The sequence below is a fragment of the Anticarsia gemmatalis genome, chromosome Z, assembly GCF_050436995.1.
Source record: "Anticarsia gemmatalis isolate Benzon Research Colony breed Stoneville strain chromosome Z, ilAntGemm2 primary, whole genome shotgun sequence".
In the NCBI taxonomy this organism is placed as follows: domain Eukaryota; kingdom Metazoa; phylum Arthropoda; class Insecta; order Lepidoptera; family Erebidae; genus Anticarsia; species Anticarsia gemmatalis.
This window is the reverse complement of record NC_134776.1, coordinates 14,462,409-14,488,746: the sequence shown is the minus strand read 5'-3', so window position 1 is coordinate 14,488,746 and position 26,338 is coordinate 14,462,409. Positions and strand designations below refer to the sequence as shown.

General features: G+C 37.2%; 1 protein-coding gene across 1 annotated transcript in view; it reads right to left on the bottom strand.

The window, feature by feature from the left end:
* The window catches only part of Dhc16F (Dynein heavy chain at 16F), a 61,419-nt gene that overhangs the window by 10,986 nt on the left and 24,095 nt on the right, over nt 1-26,338 (bottom strand). The window contains exons 33-56 of the mRNA XM_076134693.1: nt 25,978-26,189; nt 24,825-24,937; nt 24,348-24,490; nt 23,821-24,013; nt 23,290-23,513; nt 22,807-23,062; nt 21,413-21,603; nt 20,680-20,852; nt 18,224-18,407; nt 16,514-16,679; nt 15,691-15,852; nt 14,749-14,925; nt 13,918-14,114; nt 12,156-12,318; nt 11,272-11,354; nt 11,010-11,121; nt 8,307-8,432; nt 6,727-6,887; nt 4,125-4,266; nt 3,456-3,641; nt 3,181-3,353; nt 2,799-2,979; nt 2,487-2,666; nt 1,501-1,734 (exon numbers count right to left, since the gene is read on the bottom strand). Coding sequence (XP_075990808.1) covers nt 1,501-1,734; nt 2,487-2,666; nt 2,799-2,979; nt 3,181-3,353; nt 3,456-3,641; nt 4,125-4,266; nt 6,727-6,887; nt 8,307-8,432; nt 11,010-11,121; nt 11,272-11,354; nt 12,156-12,318; nt 13,918-14,114; nt 14,749-14,925; nt 15,691-15,852; nt 16,514-16,679; nt 18,224-18,407; nt 20,680-20,852; nt 21,413-21,603; nt 22,807-23,062; nt 23,290-23,513; nt 23,821-24,013; nt 24,348-24,490; nt 24,825-24,937; nt 25,978-26,189 — 4,132 coding nt within the window. The remainder of the gene's footprint in view (nt 1-1,500; nt 1,735-2,486; nt 2,667-2,798; nt 2,980-3,180; nt 3,354-3,455; nt 3,642-4,124; nt 4,267-6,726; nt 6,888-8,306; nt 8,433-11,009; nt 11,122-11,271; nt 11,355-12,155; nt 12,319-13,917; nt 14,115-14,748; nt 14,926-15,690; nt 15,853-16,513; nt 16,680-18,223; nt 18,408-20,679; nt 20,853-21,412; nt 21,604-22,806; nt 23,063-23,289; nt 23,514-23,820; nt 24,014-24,347; nt 24,491-24,824; nt 24,938-25,977; nt 26,190-26,338) is intronic.

Here is a 26,338-nt window from a genome sequence, read left to right as displayed (position 1 = left end):
GTGTTCCATGAGCCTCCTGTACTGTACCCTACGTATGTATTTAATATGTAAATTAATATAATTATATTTTTAACTGAGTTTGTCCCCGACTTCATTCGCGTGAAAATATGCCCTAAATATAAAGTATGCCAAACATCTGCCTACCACTAAGGGGGAAAGGCGCGATTTTAGTTTTGTATTAAGTATATTTTATTTTAGCCAGTTTATAGACTTTCTGTTCCAAATATTATCAAAACTCGTTCATAAACTACGCAACTACTCGATAAGAAGCAAACATTTACCCGGACATCAAAACTTTCATGATATTATTTTAAATTTAAAAAGGACTGCACATTATTGTGCATCTTCTATAAAATAAATACTTGTTTAAAAAATTGTAGCTCATATTATAATCGCTCAACCTCATAATGTAAGACATTTTTCAAGAGATTTTTCAGTCAACTAGTTGCCGCTGTCGGCGTGAAACTGTGAAACTACGCAATACCGCGGGGAAAACATCGTAGAGAGTGTTCGTTTACCGCGTGATTTAGAGTTTAATTAAATGCTGCGGTGACTGGTGATTCTCACAAGTTCTTTCCATGTAGGTAGCTGTTTGTTTTCCTATGTTCAACTCTATCCATGAATAGATAAAGTCATTAACGATAAATTAACGATTTACCCGTAGATTGGGACAGCACATTATCCCAAAAACTCATAAATAATATCCTGAATTCGAATATCAAACCTTTGCGTTAGAGGTCTTTAAAACACCGGAATCCTAATCCTTCTTAACAAACATTGAAAAAACCTTGTTTTTTTTTATAAAATTTATTTATGTAATACATCTCCACAGTGCACGTGTCGTATCACTTTATACTCATACATACCACCCTTTGCGGGCTCCGAGAAGGCCTAATTGATGTGGCATACATTTTGTCAACGTCAGGACCTGAGAATATTCCAAGAATTCACCGCGTAGAGCGCCGCTACGGCGTAGCAGCACAGGCGAGAAACTACGTTACGACATTTGACGGTTAAGTGCATTACGCGTGGATGTCTACGTATCACGTTGAATTTAGTAAATATATTTACAGTATAGATTTTCAATATTAATGGCCACGAATATGTTTAGTCGGTGCACTTATCAAAGATGACTTGCGCATTTTAAGAACTTTTCAAGGCGACGCGCGACGCAAAAACTTTTTAAATGTCAGTATCATGTTTAGATAAAAAAAATGAATAATGTAATATTCTCTGCTATATGTTGTTCTTTTAACTTAACGTCGTTACGTTTAATTAATTTTACAGCTTATGGCTTGTCCTGGAAAAATCCTAAAATGCACGTATCAGGACTCGCAAGCGCACCTATCGACAGTATATTATTTTTAATGTTGAAACATTTTTCACGGTATTTTTTTAGCTTTGCTTAATATGATCATAACGTGGGAACACTGGGCGAAGGCTAAAGGAAAATCGTAATCACGGCCTTTTAATTTTATGAATAGTTGTGATGGTACTAACCACTTTGGTGCCGGCTGGTCCACGTAGTACAAAGTTCCACTGATCGGATCTCACGAGACCGGCGTCTATATACACAGCCATATTCAAGAGGAAGCTGAACACCAGCTTGTGCCGCTCAAACAGCCCCCTCGAGACATTCCGGTACACATTTAGTGTGATCTCACGGCGGAGTATGTCCAAGCGAGTTTCAAGTATATCGCATTTTTCTGATTTTTCTATTACTTGGTTGAACACCTGTGTTACAAAATAATGATTTCAAACAATGTTCATGAGTCATAATAGCCCCCTCTTCACACACTATCGCGCATGAAACCATAATCGCGCGTGAAATAGCGCGCGTGTAAGGGTAAAGGAAAGAACACGCGCCGCCCGCGCTCAGCTGTCAAGCCCGCGAAGAAAATCGCGAGCGAAGACCGCGCTGCTTGCCTGCGCGTAATCCTGTACGCTCCTAAGAACGTGCGATAGAGTGTGTGTGTGTAAAGGCGGCTAATATCAAAATAATCATTTTCCGATATCAAGAAGCGATCAAAGTTTGAAGAAAGTTGCCTTAGAGCGAGTAAGGAGCGATTCGTAGTAAGCAATCCCATATTAAAATATCTTTTAAATAAGTGTTTTACTGTCATGTGGAAATCACGAACAACAATAGGATAAACAGAAAAAAGAAAGTCGCGTAGTTAATACAGATATTTTTTTCTCCGTCTGGTAGTCGAACTCACGGCACACTGTTTTGCCACGTGCGCCGTCCCTATATAATTATTGAAAATAGACAATGATTTTGAATTTAATTTAACTGCACTTGAATACATTTAGGTACAGCCTACCTACTTGTATTCAAGAGAAATAATAAAAAGTGCGTCAAAATTAATCGCCTTGCATAATTGACAAAGCACATAGAGACCAGTCAAATAGCTTTTTTAACCCAGGAAAGTAATTGAGCAGTATGACGTATACATTTCTAAATAACTGAGTATTTAATTAACACTTGCCTGATTAAAATATTTCAACGAGAACTGGTACATAGGATCAATATCGGCTAATTGTGCCACAGCAAAATACAAGACAGCACCTCTGGTGGCAACTGTTCGATACTTCTCTCGAGCCATCGAAATGCTCACCTCTGTCGCTTCTGTTTCTTCAAGCCGAGCATTTATTATTTCCGAAGTTTCCTGTTCAACGTAAATGTTTAAAATATCTATTCTTCAGTAACAGACAGTGAAATACTAGAATGAGATAGTGGAGCACATACTAATCCTCGGTGGTTAATGAGTAAGTCAATACGAATTTTATGTGACTCTTACCTTACTTTCATTAAGTGTTTCTATTAGTTCCTCGTCATCCAAAATATTGCCAGTAGAAGCATAAAGCAGGCGTAGAATTTTGTCTTCGATCTCAAGTAAAGTCCCTTTGTCAGTGTTAATGCGCACTATAAGCTCGGTACGTAATATTTCTAGATCTGGACGTTCCAGTCGTACAACATCTCTAGTAAAGAAAAGTGGAAATTTATAAGGAATATTCAATTAGAATTACTACCCCTTCCTTCGTAATTAGCATGGAACGAACAAAATGTTAAATGGATCCCCTCTTAGTTGAATCAAGTGAATTTGATTAAACCGCATAACTGGGACACAGGAAAAAGCCATTAAAAATTCGGAGTTTCAAAGTATAAAAATGTATGCTAACGCCAGTAGTTGATCCTCTAGGCCGGAGAGAGTGACAGTGAAGTTAACCAGAGTCACTTGAATACATATCTCTGGCAGATAGTGCGGGTTCGCGAGCTTTGTAGTCAGGTACAAGCGGAAATTCGTGTCATACTCTATGTCGCTGTCACCCAAGTGAATTAGAAGTCTGCCCGCCTGAAAAGTTTCGTTAATTGATTTTGAAAACAAGCATTTTTTTGCACAGCGCTAATAGTAAAGAGACAGTAATCCATACTTATTTTTATAATCTAAAGTTACCTGTAAGAAAGTTTGCTTGAGTAAAACCGGCGCCAGAGTAGCTTCAAGGGTTTCTCCGAGATCCTCAATAAGCATCGGCCAACCGAGCCGAATACAATTTTCCAAAATTCTTAGGTAGTTGGGGTCGTTCAGCTTAGTGATTAAGAGACCATTTTCTCTTTCCATGTTTTTGATCCACCTGTTAGCCTGTTGTTTGTACCGAAGTTATTTACAGTTCAAAACTAGGACAACTAAACATGAATATAAAAGGAAATATTTCGATTGAATCCGCATTCGTCGAAATATGCGTTGAATGTTTCACGATATGTTGTATCGATATGCGTGGTAAAAATTTACAGTTGAATTCTGGTTATGAATGTTAACACTGAATTGATACGTCCGTGGGCAGGTCTAGCTGGAATTGAGAATTCGCGGAAACATCCCGGTTCATTGCAATTGGGGAGTGCATTCTACCAATTTCCCTTTTGTGCGGTTTTACCTTCACTTCGTGGTTCCGTATATTCTGTATAAATATGTTTTATAGTAAACATGTTGAAATTCGACTTCTACAGCTTACTACTAACTTATAGTCATTCTCTGTGCTATAAAATTAATATAAACTATGGGGAGCAGGATTATATTGGAGAGTATTGTTCGTGATGCATGTGCTCTGGCGAAACCTGTCATCACCTGTTCTTGTGGATCAATGGTGAGCGGCCAGCGGCCGGCTCTCGTCACCAGAATGCCGTTCTCAGTCGATATAGAGTCCCGGGGCAATCCCTGAGAGTTCCATGTTCGAATCGTAAATGAGTCGGCCATGACTGAGATCAAACTGAGAACAATAGGAAAATTCATTTCAAGCATTGATGCGATAAGTTCTGTGCTGGTGCCTCGAGTGTGACTTTTCACATTAAATTAGTTTGCTTAGTTTGCTATCGTGTTCAACAAATTTTCAGGCTAACACAAAAACAAACGCGTTAGAAAGACAAATTCGTGTTAAAACTCACTCTCGTTATCACATTGTAATATGATCGTGTGTGAAACTATGAAACTAAATTCCCTGTTATTGCAATAATTTTCATTGCGGTTTAGTGTTGCAAATCAATACAAAGCTAATTTTATTAATTGAGCCAATAGTTCCTGTTTCACGTTAATCGAATTACAGTTTAGTTATGTATAATATGATATACATTTGGTGTATGTATCTGTACTTTAGTAATAGAATATAATTTGTGACAATTAAATAGTAAGTCGTGAACCAAGTAGCCTTTATTGGTCCCGGATACTCAACTATTTAAATCCAAAATGTCATGAAAATTAAATTGATTCAAGTTCAGGAGGTAACGCAACTTTAAACTTTTCTCCCCTATTTAAAAAACTTATGAAATAATTTCTACGAACATTGAAACTAGTTTTAATTTATTTCCAATCTAAAACCTCAACTGAAAAATTCACGGTTTTAGCTTCTAAGAATCCTTAGGGGATTCTATCAGTTAAAATATAGGACACCTTTGTTCCATATTTTAACCCCTGCGGGATGGTTACCTAAAGCACTTAAATACGCCATTATTTATTTCTATATTTCTAATCAAGTACTTTAGGATCTAGATCAGAAACTTCGTTTAGTATTTTCGAAGTTGGAAGCCTGAAACATTGTGTTTGGAGCTTTGATTACAAATAAATAAATCGTGTCTTGGTGTCTTTGGAAAATCAGCCCCTAAAAAGTTAAGAAACGGGATGACTGGATATAGGGAGTTCTTTCTGTTTTTGGACCTTGAAACATTTAATAGCAGTCTTTGACTAGAAATAAATGAATACATACTTCAGTGTTTTCAAAAATCATCCCTTGAGTGGTAAAAATGGGGAACGAAAGTTAATGTGAGATTTCGTTTTGTTACTAAAGAAGGCCTAATCCATCCCTCATTACGGGAGGAGACCCTTGCCCAGCAGTGGGACATTAATGGGTTAAATTTATTTATTTATTATTTTTTTTACTGAAGAAGAGTTTTTCAATTTAATAGTGAACTTCTTTTTTGACATAAAATAAAGTTTCAGAGTTTTCGGAAAATCTTCTTCTAAGGGGTCAAAATGTAAGGGATGATTGTTTTAGTAAGATTTCGTAAATTTTCGAACTTAGAAGTGTGAAACTTAGTTTGTATGTTTTGGATATCAGACGAAGTGTTTTTTAAAAACTCCCCCCCTGGGTCGTTATAAAAAGGGGCTAATAGTATGAACAGGAGTAGTTTTATTTTGGAAATAACAGCATAACACTTAATGTGAGGCTCCCAATTGGGAACATGTTTCAGCGATGGGTAAGTTTGACATAAATTTGGAAATTAATTTTTATGTCGCCTATTTTTCTAACTTCTAACCATTTGAGCTGAATGCAAATTTTAATTTATTGTAAGTACACCTCGGAAGTCGACTATAATTGCTTTAGGTTTTAAAAGTAAGTGTATCAAATATGGTTAATATTCACACTGAAAATATACTATTGACGATCCAAAAAAGATTACGATTTTCCGGATTTATGTCTATCCTTTCTATGAAGTTTCTCCAATCTATGTTGTTGTGCAAATAACTAACAATTTTTATGACACGAAGGAAAATTTCTTTATTGTAACAGAGTAAACAGAAATTGGTAATATTTTAATTTCATTATTTCATCAATTTATAGTTGTAAGATACTGCCCAGAAGAGAAGTTTTGTGAGGTTTGCTACACTCCGATACTGAACTCTAAATAAAAGCCGGTTAGTTCGCTTTAGTTGTCTAGTTTTTTGGTGGACACCAATCAAATCCTATCGACGTCTAAAATATACAGTTCAGATAGCTCTAACAGATTTTAAAAGGTCAGAGTGTGTAACTGTAATCTTATTGAGGAGTAGGGTGGCACTCTCACACATGCATATGCACCGGCCGTTCAGGGTGTTTGGGGAGACGACACCCAAAGGGTAGAGGCTTCGTCGCATAGCAACAGGCGAGCTCTTCTCGGTGCATTATTTACCTACACTCCAACTGCACGTCGCAATAACAATTCTCCTATGAAATATTACGCAAAATCTTCAAGATTATATTGGAGTGTGAAAATAATTGTTGCGAGCGATGTTCACTTGCAGCTATAGCTATTGTGAAGAAAATATCCGCTTGTAGCAATTAAAATGTTATACTAATTAGTTCGGATTGATAGATAAATTCGTATGAATAATGAACTACATTTATCTGATAAAAAATTACGTGGGTGTATTAAGTTTAACACTTAATGTATAAAGTTTGAAAGTAAAAAGTTCTTACTCGAAGGTGTCCGAGGCAGGTATTTCCAGCGTGGTACATTCGTTGACCCACTTGTCCTCCAGCTCGCGCCGGTAGTGTGCCGGGAAGGCACCGAAGTACGCGATACAACCGGATGCTATGATGATATCCCCCGTGGTACAGAAAAGTTGCCTGGTCGCCGACTGCGGATGTTAAAAAGCACTGTATCTATGTTACATTACGCAAATATATCGATACGGGAACTAGATTAGATATATTTGTAATAGTAGTACAATAGTACAGCGAATTATTATATGTGTACCATTTATTTTCTAACTACTACGTCATATAGAGAAGCAAGTTAAGATAGGTAATTTTATTACAGTTAGGTTTCATCATCAACCTCTGTCCATCTATCGCAGATGATAGAGAAAGCGCCAGGTAAAGGAAAACCTCTACCAAAGGAATGTCTTCGTTCGAGGTTAAAAGTGATTATTCTCTTTCGTACAAATAATAAGTTGTAAACAGACAAGATACAAGATCACGAGTACGATCGAGACACTTCTTAAAACAAGTCCCCTCTGACAAAAAATATGCATAAAGAGAAAAGCAGGAAACCAATACAGTTCATCAAGATCTAGAGCGGAATCGAATCTACGTTTCTATTGTAAGGCTTGCTTTGTAGCGACGATGGTTGCCGCGTCGTAACTTTTCTTTGTAACAAATCCACTACTTAAGTTACGCCTTATTGGACCTAAAGATCTTTGCAGCAAGAAGTTTTGATAAGTTATGAGTATTGTGTATGCAGGCCAATATGAAATTGAAAAGTTATTATATTGTCCGAAGTCAAACAATCAGATTTACGCTTCTCTTACTGCCAGCGTATGATGTCTACATTTCGCTTCCTCTGTGTAAGTTTATTGATTTTAGCGTGTATCTGGTGCATTGATTGCAGGCCGACCTTGGTTAACATGTTTGAATAATTAACAGATTTGTGTGTGTGACAGCTGTGTAATTACTTTACCAACACTGGTATTTTCTTTATTCGCTACCCTGACATTCTTTGATCACCTCGTGTAAAATTCAGCTTGAAGTTGAGGCCGTCTATTTATGTTTCAAGTCGATAGAGAATATCGCGGAAACTTTAGAATTCATACTATATTTTGCATCCTTTGTTTCATCGTATACATAAAACAAACTCCTTGTTACTCGTCTAATAAAGTCGACACCAATTTGTATAGGATACAAATAATGCACTGATAGTGAAAGTAATTTGGCACCGAAGAATCTTCCAAAAAAATGTCGCTCCCGTAAAGTTATCTAACTAAAAACTAAAAACAGTATTAAGTTACTAATTTTATACAAAAAACAAGGTATTTTGTATTTATATTTGCACGCCACAACAGCGCAATTTGTCACACTCAATTAGGTGATCACGAAAGTTGGATTAACTTAACGCTGCTAATGGGCTCAACTGTTGCTGTTGTAGATTTATTTTCAATTGAGTGCATTTACGCTGTTTAAGCGATGTCAATCGCATTTATAGCTTTCATCGGGACTGTATGTTAGGTTATATTAGTGTATAGAAAAAAGTGATAAAAGATAGAAGTCTTCTAGTTTACCGCGACAGAGTCCTCCCACCTCGTCTTCTCATCGGCGAGAGCCTGCGTGAGGCGGCCGGCGCGTGTTATTCTCGCTGCAGCTAAATCTACATCAGCTTGCAATTTTATACGATCTTCTTCGACCACCTAGTTGAAAAAACAAGAATATTTAAACATATTTAAAGTTAAAACTGAATTAATGTACCATCGATTTACGATAAATCAAGTAAGTACTAAGTAATGTGTACGAAGTGCGCATAATTTTATCGTATTTCGCAAATCATAGCGCTGCCTGTTTATAATAGAGTCTCCCACGAAAGTAACACGAATCTTTAGTATAGAGTTACAAAGCTTTGTATTCTTCCGAGAGCTTGCATAAATACATATGAGTATGATAAGCGAATGTAATAAAATAACATAACACAAAGTACAAATAGGTACTAAATCGGCTTAATGCGTATAGTGAAAATTACACGTGCAAATTAATTAATCCCTCGAACTGGTTCCTATTATGTCCCAAAATATATCATATTGGACAATGTGCTGGGGTTTTGCATAAAATAAAACAAGATTATAAGCAATATCATATTATCCTCTATTTACTATTTAAAACCATTTGGCGATTAAAAAGAGTGCAAGTTCTTCTCGTTGGCCTTACCTTAAAGACTATCATAAATTACAATATTTGACCTAAATGAATCAATTAGATATTGTATATAGTAAATGATTTCAAACAGCTTTTTAAAACATAATAACGAGTAAGTGAGGATTGATTGATTAAGAATGTATTTAAGTTAGATTATTAATTAAACCCAAGTTTAAAATAATTCATTTAATGCAAGTTCATGATTTTGCAAGATACAATTTACACTTTACGACGTTAACCGATAGAAATGATTTCGCCCACTACTTTTCAACGCAAAGTCGCCATTGCTTCGCTTACGATAGTACAGATGAATTGCAGCAAATCTCAAATGAAACAATAAGGATATTGAGCGTGCTCTTTTTATTGCGCGTCCGCTAGTCATACAGCTGTATAGATAGACTTTTATAACTTCTTTGTCAAGTGAAAAATGATCACTGGCAATTTTTGGATCTTCATAAGCGTCATTAAATTATTATCGAGCTTTGGTAGCTACCACCTCCTTCTTGTACTTATGTACTAAGACCAAGGTAGAATGAGATATTTATAGTAGCTACCCTTGCAACAAGCTCATTTAAAATGAATGGGCGAACAAGCTAATGCAGCTTACCTATTTCAGTGCTAATTTAAATTTGTAATTCAAAACTGGACTACGTCTCATTTCACGCCCAGTGTACTCATGACATAGAAACTATTGACGCTGAAATGCATTTTCGTGCATATTTTAGGCTCAGGTGGGATGGTAGAAACTGCAGAATACCATAGGTAGCGCTGTCAGTGTTCCAGTAAATTTATTGCTTCAGCTTCCAGTTGCTGGGTTGGTATTGATTTTCGCCCACAAGGAGTTGGTAGTGCGACTATTTATCATCTGGTTGCAAATGCGTATCGTCGTACGAAACCGAAAATTGCATCTGACTCGAGCATAATTACATAACAAACGTTCAACGTGACAAGCTTAACTTGTTAACGCCTGGCCACAAATTAATCGCGCTGGTCAGTACATAAGCGAGTTACAAACAACGCTTTTAGTCGGGTATATTGTTAAACCTTATAGTACTTTGTCACGCATTTTATTTATCGGAATGTAATAAATTGCTATTGAATTCTTTCAGCCATTTACTTTTTGAATAAATACTTTCGTACGTTAAGTGCAGATTGAGCTCGTCTTTAAACATTGATACAAAATTCTCACGAAAGATTTAAATTTAATCGGGGCTTCAGTCGTATTGTGATTTGCTTTCACGATTTATTTTCTCAATTGGCGAATATTTGACTTTCTAAAGTAAAGTGTTGTGTATAAAAGCGTGGAGTAAATTAAGCACAAGATGAGGTATTAGCCTGTATTTCTTTTGAATTTGTTTGTGGTGTTGCTATTGAAAACATTTTCCTAAGGCCGCCGTCAAACATGTTATTGCTAGAGAATATCGGAAACCTATCATCGCCAATTAATCTAGAGCTGTTCTTAGCCGAGTCGTCTCTTGTTCAGATCGAGAAGATAATGATGTATGCATCAAAGGAAGACGTTGTCGGGTACAATATGTATCTGCTGCCAATAAGCTATCATTTACATTCACATCGCCCACGCTTTTGCATATCTTGCAACTAGGTACTTAATAGATACATTATAATACATATATAATCTCTAACTCAAATGTCATCTAAACATTTGAGTTAGAGACGTTTAGTAATTAGAGCCGTGACTAGTCTATTTAACGTTTTGGGACAGTGTTGACTGTTGGCCCAAACACGAACGTTACTCAACTCAAGTAGACAACTTTAGATATCGCTGCGCATTGAAAGATCAAACTAGGCTTTAAATCGTTCTAAGATTTTGCAAATAATAAAAGTCTTTTATACGTTTTTCTGCCTAACTTTATTCAAAGCTATATAAAGTTAATTTTCTAGTGATTTGCTCTAATGACAGTGATGAATATAACTGCACTATTTTGGAGGAACAATGTGTAAAGTCGGTGCTGGCTGACCTATTAATGCAGGGTGTAAACAGCAAGACGTGCCGACTAAAGGGACGCAGACGACTGTGATGAAAGCATTCATTCAGCAAAGAGACATTTTATACATACTCTCAGTTCATCCAACATTTTTGCTAACTGTGCCTCTATAGCTTCCACCTCCTTTTGCTTCGCTCTTAGCACCGCCATGACACTTTTCAGAATACCAGCAGCTTCTTTATGCCTAAATATAAATTAGTTATTTGTTAATATCAATAAAACAAAGTCAAAACTATACATTTTCCTACAATTTTCTAATCAGACGTGACTCGGCTTGACTACTATTTTTAGTATTTGCTGGGTAAAAAAGTTATTAAATGTGAGTGAGACTTACGCCAAGATCTTAGGTTCGACAACTCTAAACACTTTTGCGTACATGTCGATAGCTTGCACCCATAAGACCATGGAACGACACACCTAGAAAAGTTATAAAAAAATGTATATTTTCTACTTAAGAAAAGGTAATTTTAATTTATTTTGTAAGGGCTCTTTCAATTTAGACGTTTCGTGTCGTACGGCTGCCGCACGTTAACCGTGCCGCTGGTTATAGCCCGCTGCCGTACCGCTGCGGTACGTTAGCCGTCCGACACCAAACGCCTAAATTGAAAGCGTATCTGACTGCCGTACGTTTGTATGTTAGTGTTGTTTTAAATTCATGTGACAGCAGTGTAGCCATGGACTCTGACGAAGAAACATTACTGTTAGTGCTCCTGTTAAAAAATATCAAACAGAAACAAAAACGCCGCGCCCGTAAAAGAACACTACCGATGTTTTCATTAACATATAATTTTGGTGATTTCCATATTCTTTATCCTAGGTTAAAACAAGACCCAAGTAAATTTTTTAATTACTTAAGAATGTCAAGAGAATGTTTCTACGAATTACTCAATAATTCAATTTCATTTATAAATTCTTCCACGTCTATATCATCCATTTTAAGCAAATAATAAACATGAAAATTCAATGAAATTAGCTGTCACGTTTAGTCACCGCACTATTCAACAGCGAAATGAACACGTGGAGCTTGCGACGTTACCGTCCTGTCGTCGTGCGTTCTCGGTACCGACACCGCACTGTTGCCGCACCGTGCGATTTGTATGAAAACAAATGACCGTCCGTGCACCGTACGACAAACGCACCGTTTCGGCACTGCTGCGGTCCGACACGATACGGCTAAATTGAAAGAGCCCTAAATTTATCAGAACAATTGAAACACACCTTCGATACTTTGACGACAGTGTCAGGATTAAAATCCTTGTGAGTGAGATATACTTTCAGTTTTTTGAGTGTAGCATCTGAAATATGATCCTTGTCGAAATCCTGTAGCTTGCCGAGGAAGTTCACATCAGCCAACACTTTCTTCGTTGAGTCCCAGTCAGGCCTGTCAAATAAAATATTGATGAACTAACTTTTATTTAAGTTGCGATACAACAAATCATTTATTTAAATCGTAACATTTCTAAACTACTGACTCAAAAGCGGCGATGTGAAAGGCAAATAAAAATAGAAGCCATTAATTCGTGATCGTATTATCCAAGGGCAATGTGGCAAGAGAATAATGCATGTGCCTTTGTTCCACACTTTTCTAAGGTTTTGTGTCAGTAAGACGGAAACATGGCTTTGATCTTAAAGCCTTAATGGGGACCTTTTCTTGTGATGAACGAACAATACACGCGCTTACTCATAAAGGTAAATAGGTGAGAATCTACGTTGATAAGGCGTCAAAGGGCTGTGAGGCGTGTAATGCACTTTCTTTCCCTTCATTCTGCTCCAGTTGCCCTTGACTAGCCTGTACCTAACGAGTCAGGACAACATGTCGAGATAATCACGCTCCACTAAATAAATATTATCGGTGAAAGCTTCAGCTTACAGCAAATAGGTAGAACACGTGCAACCCGTGTAATACAATACAATTATTTGTTTTAAACTACTGTGACGTGTGCGTTGTTTGTGAAACTTTTATTCGTATTGTTTTGATAAAATAATACAGGAAACATCAGACCAAAATATACAATGTTGTTTTTAGTTAATTCATTGTAGTATTTTATTTTATCTATTTTATACGTCATCTTTTTTTGTATAACTGTTTTGATAAACGTTTTTTAATTAAATAATATCAATAAAACACAGCCAAAACTATATATTTGTATACTATTTTCTAACTAGACGTGACTCTAGTAGTATTAAATCTGGGTAAAAAAGTATAATAATACGGGAAGAAGTTTAGGGGTGCATGTCTCAAGAAAAGATCCACACGTTGTAAGGAAAACTAAGACGAAGATGAAGTTGCTTTCTAATTTAGCAATAGGTTAATTTGTACATTTAAAAGGCCGTGTTTAATTTGATCAAAAGTAGTTTTTATCCGTCTTCGCTCTATTTACTTAGAATATTGCCTTATAAACTTAAGGAAAGATTACGCATTAGTTCTGCACGAGTTAATTAGAAAAGTATACCTAATCCATTTGGAGTACCTTCTGATTTAACAATTGACAATATAGGAATGTATAGTAAAACACGTCGGTGTATTTCATTGTGACCTTCTACCCGTACAGTTATTGTTGTATTATTATTGTGACCGTGACAGTCACAGTTAGCCTCGTACATTCTAAAGAAATCATTGGACCGATTAGAGTGCAATGGCTACTACTACAACTGTTGTAAATCAATCTCGAAGTGTGCGTTAGTTCATCTTGCTATCTGATCTCCATCGTGATGTGCATTCATTGACTTTCAGAAGGATCAACACAACTTATAACTTGTGAATGTGTTAAATCTTGGACACAAATAAATATCATACTGCCTCCGTGGCGCAGTGGTTTAGGTCACCACGCCATTGCGTTGAGAGGTCGTGGGTTCGATTTATACTCGGAACAATTATTTGTGCAATTCACAAATATAATTGTTTCCAGTCTGGTTGTAATTTGTGTCTGTTGTTTGTATGTTTGTAAAAGTCCCCGCAACACAATAGCAAGATACTCACTTAACACCGAGCAATATGCAAACCGGTTCCATGACGAACCGCACAAGGGCGGGCGGTTTCTGAAAGGCTTTCAACTCATTGATGTCTGATTTGTTGAGCGATTTGAGCGCGGTCTGCGCCGCGTCCATCGCGGGCATCGCGAGAGCCAAGTCGGCCTTCGCTTCGTCCGCTATTTGTTTTACTTCTTCAGCTTTTACCTGGCGTATTGAAGAGTATTAATATTTACCTTGTTGTACAATACGAAGAATCAATAACTCTAAAATCATAGTAATAAAAATATGTATAGTGACGGAATTTTACTCCGCACTTGGCCAGCGTGGTAGACTCAAGCCCGAAACCCACCCTCCTATGGTAACAGACCTTGCCCAGCAGTAGAGCAGTAAGCGTTCAATAAGAAATTCCTCGCGGCCGATCAACACACACTTTCAGTGTAGTATCTTCTATAGGAATACAAGGCGACCCGCGCCCGATATGCGTCCGCCTTCTGTGTGAATTTCTCTTTAGTACGTTTTTACGGGTCACGTCTAATAACCTAGCGTTAGTAGGATTAAGATCTATAACTGAAATAATAGGGTAAGTGTAATTACCTTTCCTTTGTGACGACAGCGTGGTCAAAGCTGCCTTCAATGCTTTTTCTAAGCTAAGATCACAATAGAATGGAAGTAAGGTATTCACATATTCGGTTCTCAATATTTATCGAAAAACACAACCGATTCCACTCACTTGTTCGGCTTGTACCAATCGAGTTCATCTACACATATTCGGTTTTGCCGCCCGGCTAGGCCGATTAATTCCGAACCGAATTTGTGAGTACCAAGCATAAGCGAGTACCTTAGCAGCAGCTTCGTCTTTCATGACAGTCTGCTTGACCTCGTCGGCTGCCTTCTGTTCAACTTTGAGTCTGTTGACGAGTGCGATGCCCTCGGCGGCTTTCTTAGCCAGTATCGGTTCCATGTCTCGCACTTGTTGCTCCATTGTGCCTACTACTTCGTACGTTTCGTACAGTTTCTGTGCATGCAAACATTGTTGTAAGAAACGCGACGGTTTTGATAAAGCCCTATCTTTGTAACGCAATAATCACAGCTTATTAAGTTTGTTGTGATTCTAATACTTTTAAGCTTCTAAACGAAAATATAACTAAAAACATTATCTATCAGTATATTATGAAATATCTGTTTTTGATAGCTATTATATTATAGTGCTGCTATATCTTAGACGTGTCTCAAGGACCTCCTAGTTCATGGAAAAATATTATTGCTTTCCATTATCTCAGCCTAGCCAAATCTCATCAAGAACTTATTAGCGACGATTCGATAGAAAAAGGTGATAAGTACTCTATATTTTGCTTAGTTATAAGTTATCTTCGACGATTATACTAGTATTGTTATAATCGTCAATCGCAATCATTTGAAACACCCACGCTATATGCGGATAGCATATTTCAGTGAGGGATCGATCGATTTAATGCGGGAATATTTCGGACCTGTTGCTAGCGAGATTTAAGTTCCAATCAAATTGTGCAATTTCATTTTCAGTCGTAATATGATGGAGTGGGAATCGCCTGTCCATTTTATATACTATACGTAATGAAACGGCTGCGGTCGCGCAACGCCTGAGGCTACGCTATTGACAACGAGAGATCTATATTGGAATTATAATCTTATTGTAATACTTTATACTATTAAATTTATGTAGGTGTATTTTACTGCATTTGTCAGAGGCCTAGGTTCTCAATTCGTCTGAATAGAGTTTATTCACGGATAATTTACTTACATGTAGACCACAAGATATTCTGTCTCTTCCTCTGATGATTTGCTGTTGTTTCTTATCAAGCAGCATCAAGTACAGCTTCAGCAGATCCAAGTAACTGCTGGGCGTCGTGTAGAAGTACCGTCTCATCTCCATGTACAATCGGTCTGTCATCACATCCACGTCCTATGCAAATAATTATATTTTATGCCGAACTTATAAAGATGCGCGAATGGATAGCACTTACAAATTTAAATAAGTACATACTGCAGTTCACAAATCAAGCCTAAAACCAAGTCTATAGTTTTATTTTTATTGAAACTCTAACACGCTTTTTTAATGATTAATGGGTTGTTAATGAGCTTGATTACGGAACAAAGCAAACGTCGATTTTAATCTTCATCGCATATTGCAAGGGGTTCCGGTTTCCCTCTATCAAAGCTTATCAATGTATAATGTGTCTATTCAATAAACTAATCGACTGGCCAGCCTGAGCTGTGAAGCTACATAGTAAACCACTTCACGCTACTTCCAGTAACACGTGCCCTCACTCGTCTCCTAGTTTCTGCTGTATCAAGAGGCCAATTAAGCCATTAGGTCAGCTGAACAGAGCCCTATCTCCGTGTCTATTAGTCGCATCCGGCCATCGACGGCCTAAGTGCCTTATGTAGTTGATTCAATGATACACTATCTCCACCCTATCGATTTGCCAATTACCACAGGGTGTGGTAAACGCTTTATAAAAGTTCAAACGTGCACTTAACTGAAAATTGATTTACAGTAAAGATAATAAATAACTTAAATGTTTATTTACGAAAATATGTGTCTGTTTGAAACAATTCTTTACCTGATGCATGGTAACGCATATTTGAGATATTTTTTCGATGATTTCTTGATTTCCAAGCGGCTGCAGGCATTGTTCTGCCACCGAGAGCAACGCTTCCGGCGGCCACTTTGTGAACCAGTCGATAGTGCAACAGTTTACCAAGGATGGAAACATTCTACATCGCCGTCTATAACATTTGAGCAAAATAATTAATATAGTGCTGTTAAGTGATTAATAATTACTGATTGAGGTTTTATCTATTTATTTTAATGACATAAAATTATTCAGTAAGCCAATTTATGTAAAGAATATACATTTTTCTTGGATTTCTATCGACATAACCCGATGAAACTTTTTTAAAGTCGTAAGTTACAAATTTAATCACTTTTTAATTAGTTTTTAGGTCCATCTTAGCAGTAGCTACGTTTCAATTACAATTGTTGACGTCAAACCTAATTGGCATTTAAATGAGAGATTGTCCTAAATGAAAATTATCAAGACAGTGGCTTCGATGGAATATCTACATAATTAATATATTGGCATGTATTGACGTAGAGCATTTACGTCATAACGTTGAATAGTGTATGCATTTCGGACGTAAGTCTATAGGCGAAATGCATGAGCGCAGTTTCGACTTTGCCCCTTATTCTGACCAGCTACTACTGACACCATTCGTCTAATACAGTGGTTCCCAATGGTCCACGGACCACCAGTGGGCCGTGGAAGTCAAAATATGGTCCGCAAATGATTTTCAAATTATAAATTTTCAGGATTATTATTACACGTATTACACGAATATACTAGCATAGTGGTCCCTGCTAACAAGAATAATATAAAAGTGGTCCCGGACTAAGAAAAGGTTGGGAGCCCCTGGTCTAATATATGCATAACTTTAAGAAAATCAAAATGTGTGCAATTGTTTGATAGGCTTCGATTTTTATAGATCAGTCTGTATCGGACGGAAAGCACAGACAATGCATGTCGACAACCCACCCCTCTCGGGTTGCACGGAGCTGGCATTGCTCCAAATAACGCACAACGAAAGTGCAAACGACGCGTGACCTTGTCTACCGTTTCAGTGTTGTTATGGAGCTTTACCCCAGTTTCACTTTTCTATGGCCTGACCTATAGTCCACTTTCAATAGGCGAACGAGTGACTGGATTACTTAATGCGCATCACAGATACTATTGAATAAGACAATTAAGCTACCGGATTTAATTAACTTAATATTATCTACTAGCTTTGATAGTACAACAGTAGCTCGACTACTATCGAGAATCGACAACCGGCTAGCTGTCGAAAAATTTTGTCTGACAATCAGTTCAGCGCTTCTAGCGGGCATCGTAGCGATTTTGGCAGTACATTCAAAATGTCAACGTCTCGACATTCGATGGTTACAATTGTAAAGAATCGTGCTACTCATCATCATCATCAAAAAAATATGCATGTATTTTATCTTCAAATAAAAACTTGTTTATTTATACATTTACGCACGAGCGTTGCGAAGCAAAGCAGCAAAAAGTATTGGACGACGTTGACAGCGTCGTCGACGACATTCAAATAAACTTTATAAACCCCATCTCGTTCTGATGTTCTACGTAAATCGTGAAATTTAATAATAATTATCAAATCCCCTTAAACTATTTAGGTACGCTTAACTATTATGATAAAGATACATGTATTTTTCAGTCCACTATTGTCATTTTCTGCGTACTGCATACTTTACGTACCTGAACGCTTCTCCTACGGGACTCATACAAATACACAGATGTAATTTCCCGCGCACTCTGTTTATAAAGAAGTAATAAACGGCGTCTCGGTCTGCTGGGTTGATACCATTTTTGCCAGCGTCATTACGGCACCCAGTTTGAACGTTTTCGTACGTATCTCCCTCGAATAAGTTCGGGACTTCACCTGTTGAACAAAATAAATAAATATTTTTGGACAACTCACACAATGGTCATCTGATTCCTAAGCAGACCTTGTATTATGATAACCAGACAACTTACAAACAAACTAAACTAAACTTCTTAAATGCATACTTATAAATATAAATTTACGACCAGGCTCAGGACAAATACTCGTACTCGTCATAAAAATATTTGTCCCGGGTGGGATTCGAACCCGCCACACGCGGCGCTATGGTAATTGCGGCGAGGTGACAACGTTAACCACTGCACCAAACAGTGCAGTTAACAATCGCATTAGTTTTAAAGCCAATTACTCCGTTACATAGACTTTGAATTTCAATGAACAAATGGTTATTTTCGAAAGAAAAATACAATATTTTTATGTTTATTCCGAAGCCTGACCCTAGGTTTAGTAATTTATTAAATTGCAACATTGTAGATCCTGATATTGTAAGCCGATTGAGGGAAGCTTATTATTGACTAGAGCTTTTGCATCCTTGATGCCGCTTTAACAATTTCTACAACAACTATATAAAGAGTTTCTATGTAACAGTTGTTCTTGATGGTGAAGAATAGGCAAACATTTTTCCCATAAAAATCAAGTTGTTTACAACAAAATTTCTTAGAATACTAAAATAGCACAAATGAGGTACTTAGACATAATTATGTAGAAATTAAAAGCACGTAAGACCCGTGTAAACAATCAACATTGTTCAATATCTGAGACATGTTTTCCCTATGAAACACAAGTACTTTTTCCGCGTATTGTTTTAAGCATATTATTATATTTTTATTCGATGTTTTTTCCCCAAAATATGTTTAGTGCTCATTATCGTCTTGTTGAGTCTACCTGCTCATTCCAGAACAAATAAAAAACAAAGCAGTACAGTTTTGTTTTGGAAAGTTTGAAAGGTCATCTTCTACTGATGTTAACGATGTTGATAAGTTTCCTTTATATGTTATACAAGCATGTACGAAATCTGAGATAATTGGTATAAGTAATCATATTATTTATAGTTAGTTTGTATTATCGTAATTTTATCAGTATTATAATGTAAATGAGTCTAAACAGAAACTTATCTGTTTATTCGTTATGATATCATCTTGACATAGTGGGACCACCCTCATGCACTATCCGTGGGTGTGATATGATTGAAGTGACATGTAATTTCTCAATATTAATGTGCTCAGTCTTCTCTTAAGCGTCTTTTAATACAATAAAGAGAAACTGACAGAAAAGTTTTGCACTGCGAACTAATCTTGTGTCGCGGGGACTTTTACAAACACACAAACACGGACAGAAAGTACGACCAGGAAGTCTTTGCTCAATAATACGACACATAAAAGAGTTCTACAGCTAAAAGGCTGATACGAAGCAATTTATTTGTGGACAGACTGAAAATTCTCGCGTCACAGTTTTCGTTGCCATACTCCTCTGAAACGGCTTGACCAATTCTCATGAAATTTTGTGAGCATATTGAGTAAGACTGAGAATCGGCCAACATCTATTTTTCATACGTTATAATTAAAAAAAAAATCAATACAACGTTTGCCGGGTCAGCTAGTACCCACCTATGTATATTTGTTTCACATGGGAACTGAACTCACGATAGCCGCGCGTAATATTTCATCATTATGTTTTAATCCCACTTACTTGCAAGACGAGTAAATTACTAATACCTAGACTCAAACTATTAGTATAAATGTTGCGCGACCATTGAAATTTTTCTTAAAAGAAAAATTCTAACATACTGCTTTCGCAACTTCTTCGCACACAATCGTAGTCACAACCAATTAGATTCAAAAGCTCTCATATTCTATAAATCTTCTGGTAGATGCGCGATTAGTTAATGAAAAATATGTCATATGCCTTAGGGGTGCACCGGACAAAGAGTTCATATCTGGGTTATTAAGGGCTTATGATAGTTGTGTCGATGAGTCAGCCGCACGCATCGGTTAAAACAATAAAAGTATTATACAATGTGAATTATCCCTTGAAATAATTATCATTTGTTTCAACGGTGAAGAAAAACATCGTGATGCAACTTTGTCTGCCCGAGAGTTTTTGAGAACAGTTCTTGAAGGTATGCAAAAGTCCCCCACCCGCAATTGGCCAGCGTGGTGGACTCAAGGCCTAACCCCTCCCTCATTACGGAAGGAGACCCTTGCACCCTTCCCAGCAGTGGGACATTAATGGGTTAAAATTGGAGTTGAAGTGTGTGAATTATGGGTACAGTTAGCATCTGTTGTTTAGTACTCTAGGTATTTCCACTTACCAGAATTCAACATGTTATTGATATCTTCAAGGAACTCTTCCTTGGTTATCTGTGTATCAGTGAAAAGGAACACTGTATCTTCGAAATTGACACCCGCTCGCATATACATCTTACGCAAGTCATCGTGGAATTCTGGAGTGTCGTAGTTTCTTTTTATTTCCATTCCCATGCATCTAGACAACGAAGAAAAAATATATAATCCTCCGATCAATCCTGAGTCAATCTTTTTAGTCGTTATCAATTTGCATAATAATTGATCTACGCGTCTGAGCGAAATCGTAAACTCTTTGAAGGAAATCATGAAAGGGAAATTTTATATTTTTAAATCTACAGTTTCCAATAAAACGCAGACAATAACCGCCCACGCGATTGTCTCAAGCTCAACTTGGTGCGTTGAACTTGAACCGCAATTGTATTCGGTCTTAGCGTATTTTCTATTTCTGTTGACAATTGTAAACTTCCGCTTACAACTTTTGATAAATACCGCCTCCTTAAAATAACTACATTTGCATGTTTATATCACACATCAAGTTGTTCGTAACTAACAAATATATGTAATAAACCCTAAAAGGCCTAATCCTTTCTCTACCGGGAAGAGACCCTTACCCAGGAGTGAGAAGTTAATGGGATAAATTTATTTTGTATTAATCTTATTGTAATGTATGAACATTTCAGGTGAAGACCCTCAAGCCATCGCCTTTGCATTACGTAAATATGAAGTTGGTTAGTTTACTTGCACTCGTTGACATGTCCAGCGAGGGTTGCGACGCTCCTTCGGCCTGAGCCTCCAGGGCCTACGAGGAGGCAGTGTCCTCTCTCGGCGCGCAGTACGCGGGCCAGTCGCACCACGTGCTCCACCGCATCTTGAAACAACACGAGATGCATCTCCGCCCGAGCCGTAGAGTTGTACTCCTCTAAGTACTCCTGTTAACAAAACTTCAGCTTGTCGGAAAGAACATTAGCTCGATTCTCTACCACTATCGACTACTGACAACCGACTATTTTTGCTCGAAAATCTGGTCAGCGCCTCTAGCGGGCTCCGTAGGAACTATTTTTGGAGTACATTTATAATGTCAAATTCTCGATATTCGACAGAACCGGCTGTCGAGAATTGCGCTTCTGCACAGATTAGGGATGATTGACGTAAACGAGATGAGGCTTATTGTGTAGAGAAAAGCTTTGAACAATGATGAGTTACTACTTAAGTAAGACTATTACTTAGATTTAATAATTTAAATTTGATTTTGCAAATATTTAGAAAACCTATTCACATCGCAAGCCGTGAAAAGCAATTGTTCGAACACCAAGAAATCTAAGTAAGACTTTGCGTTTCAAGGCTATTCATTTTTTATGGACATGTAGGCAATCATGTAAGGAAAGACCTGAGTTGTGCGCTGTTGTACATCATATTTAAAGCATGCGTTCCAAGAACATCAAATTGTTTTCAGCAGCAGTAATAGAACCGGATATATGACCCAATTCAGCTTGCGATTGAGCCTTCTCTTCTAAATAATATCATAGCTTTGCCCGGAAATCAAATTCAAGCCTCGAGAACTACTATCGTAAGCATAAATACAGTTTGGCAATAGCCTTTTCGTTAGTTTGTTAGTAGTTGATTATTTCGTTCTATTAATCGGTTTAAATGACTAATGTATGTGACCAGTGAACTAGAAACCATTGTTCTGTATCACTATAATCATAAAATCGTTTTTATGGCATAAAATATCTTACAACCCTGCTCTGTCTTTATCCACTTTCTTGTCGTAAATTACAAGGTGCTTGGATCTTCAATTTTTTATCGAAATGCATGAAATCAATAAACATTTTCACATGGTGGGACACTCTTTAATCAATATGCTCGTTAAAGATTCTATCGATTTGTATGAAAATAAACTGTAAAGTCATTATCGACGGAAAAGTAAAACGACTGGTGTCAGAAACATGAATAAATCAAAGCATTGCACTCGAAAAACATTTTAAATTTACCTTTTTCATTTAACAACAGAAAGGTGAAAATTTAAGCATGACGAACAAAAATAATGCCTATCTTAATGAATTAAGGTTCGAATTCGTGCTGCTATACTGTTACTCGAAACTTTAAAAGGAAACGTTGGTTTCAGTGGTTACCTTTAGTACTATCATGAGCTTGCTCATTTCAGGTATTTCAGCATAATTTCTATTCTCTTTGGGGACAGCTGAGTTGATAAAATCTCCCCACATTAATAGTGGTGGGTGTTCTATTATAGGGTCGTCGGGGACCTCTAATATAGGTGACTGGAAAAATCTCGTGCAGATGCTGCTCATCAAATGATAAAAATAACTTTTATCTTGGACGTTAATAAGTCGATCGTGGAACACTCGCAAACACTCGTGGTAGAATAATCTGAAACGGGATTCATTATTTAAACTTAATAACATACGAAGCATACCAAAATTATAACGCACGTGAATACAATTTGTTGGAAGAAGTCAAACAGATAATTAAATTTATTTACAAACTACGATAATTGAATACGAATTGAAATAACCAAATTGTAATTTTGTATATATCCATAATTGTGATAAATTCCGGATGGAAGAGTTAAAAGCAGGTCAGGGCATAATTATAACCTGAGCATAGCGTTCGGGAACTTCATGTAAGCGGCATCAGCTTGCAAGACTCCTTGCATGCACTTGGACAAGTCTCTCAGGTTAAATACATAGTGAGACTTTGCTGGTGTCGGGAGCAATTCCGCACATATTTTGAGGTAAAGTTCCACCGCCGCGTTGACAATGGGATCACTTAATACCGACACTTCAGCCACGAAGTCCTCCATGTGACCTCCCAATATAGCCTGAAATATAGTTCAAGCAGTGTGAATGGTTAATAATATAATGGTTCAACGACATGGACTTCTAGTTGAATAAACTTCATTTATCAATAAACTTTGATTTTTATCGAATCCGACATTTGAGTTTGATTAATCTGTGAGTCTAAAAAGGTATGTCTTGAAATAAATCATCTTAAATTGATCCATTTAAATTGAACATAAATAAAAGGAATAGAGTATGCTGGTTATGTAGGTATTACTAGATATTAATTATCAAAATAAATGACGTTTTAAAGCACGATCTTCAAGAAAGACATTACAGCACCATTACCTTAAAAATAACTTTCATAGCATCAGCACTAGGGGCGGATATAAAGAACATGGCGAAGTGTCGCACAAAGCGCGCAGTGAGAGGGTTGCGGCCGCCGCCGGGGGGAGCGCACGCGCAAGACAGAACCACGTCCAATATATCCTTCCAATACAACTTGTCCCGATCATACACGCCTCCGAAGTCTAAGAATTGCCTGTACAAATTACAATTCGCTATTGCTTTCATACATTTTCAAAAGGGTGAATACGCTCGAGCTTAATAGACTACAATACTGTTTCAAATTCGCAGAGTCGCTGCATTGTTAATGTACAGAGTAAATAAATACGCATCAGTAAACAGCTACTAAGCGCAAAACTGATGATCGATGCAGCAAACGCTTACTAATTGTATTATCTATTAATCATAATACTAGCTGATCCGCTCGGCTCCGATCACGTAGAGCTGTTACCGCAGTACCTGAGATTAGTGCGCTGCGTTCAAACAAACAAGCAAACAATGTCTACTGCTACTGTATTAGCACAGATTACCTTAGCAGTTCTATGGTAGGTTGCGCTCCGTATACGTCTAAGCGTGGCATGTTGACGTCATCGATGAATATTACTACTTTCTTCCCCAGGGGTGCTCCGATTGCTTTCCGAGGTCGCTTGTCTAAGCGGGTTTCAATCACTTCCTATAAGTATAAAAGTCTCTAAGACAATCCCTATTTAATTGGAAAAGGGGAAAAGCCTTGTAAAAAATTGCTCTTATATCATTTACATATTGGCTGCAGTTCAATGTTTGACTAGATCGAGAATTAAAATATGCAGATAGGTGTTTCTCAGGGTAGTCAGGTATTCTCGTTAATCGATAGGCAAGAACCACTGACATTATAAACTGAAGTCACGGTTGTGTTGCAGCTAAGAGTTGAGAGTGAAAAAAGATGATAATGATGATCTTCCTCGTATTACAGTGAAATAGTGATAATGACTTAAGTATATACTCAGTATTATCACGAAATACTATACCTGAGTTCGGCCACTGCCGGTCTGAGCCGAAAAGTTCAATATAAACGGTATATAGTACCCTGTTGCTGCCATTTTATTCAATACACCCACAGCAACGACCGTTTTACCGACACCTAAAAAAAACAATTTTGGATGAAAAAAGCAAAATTCTTTACTGCGTATTTAAAATGACACGATGTCAAAATATTGATAAAATATTTTGCCGATACTTTGCAGCAGAGCGTTATTTTAATAAAGTTACGTTGTGAACTATATTACGTAAAGTGGGATGGCCAGCCCACGTTGGCATTGAACATAGCCCGAGGCTGCATTTTGCACAGTGTTTATTCATGCGGGTTTAGTGTAAATATCCAGACAAAATCCGATGTTGACTGTTTACTTACTTTCGTAAACGTTTGCCTTCAAACGGTATTACGGTATTTTGAATATCTAACTTTAATTTTTACAGCCAACAAGCCTAGTTTTAGGCGGTATATTTTTGCTATCGGTATAGGCCGATATTGAAATGCCTAGACTAGCAAACACACAAACGGAAACATATTTTCTTAGAATTGTACAGTTACCAGCCGATTCCTGTGGTTGTGGTTGTTAATAAATCTTCCTTTCATAATGAACCTTCTAACATTCTGAAATTTTGATATCAAATGGAAATAGCAACATTTGTTGTTCACTTTACCATCCGTGTGTCAGTAATAGTAAAAATAATATTAAATTAGTTATTAAAGGTGCAGCAAAACATTTCCGAAGCGTCTGTGCAATGTTTTCTTGAATTAATTAATTAGTTATGAAAGGTGCACAAAATTTTCAAAGCACCTGTGTTATGCTTTCTTGAAAATGATCTAACTTTTAATAAAGTCGTTGCAGTTCTACTGAAGCGGGGCAGGCAAGTAATTAGGGAGGTAAGCAACAAGTGTTTCCGAGAATAGCAGAAGTTAACCGAGGCAACGGTATTCGAGTGCCTTGGATAGCTTTAAACTAGTTCGAACACTAAATATAAATAGGTACCGTAGAATTATTAATACGAATTGGACTCTGTAAAGTATTTTGTTGGTGACTGTACTGTGTTTGTGCAGCGTCATGAAACGTCAGTACAAAGACGTCCGGGTCCTACCAAGAATAATACAAGGCAGTTTTAAGATTGTCAAAGCTTTACCAGTATTCCCCGTGAACATGACAGGCTTCCCTGAGCCTAGTAGTTTCTCGAACAAATATCCGTAACGCACAGTATCAATGGTCGGTACCAACGTCTCAAAGAACGGTCTGTCTGAATCATACTCAAACTCAGGGATTATTTCGGCCCACACCTTGAGCTTTCGTTGTTTTGTGTCCATGAACATGTCGAAGAAATTGAAGCCTTGTGGGAAACTGCAAACATATTGTTTCACACATAACTGTACGAATAAAAGGTCCTATAAAATAAGTACGTTCATTTCTTGTAATTCTGACTAGACTATAGTATAACGATAGAATGCAACAGGAAGGAATGTAGAACATGACTTGTAGTTCTATGGTAT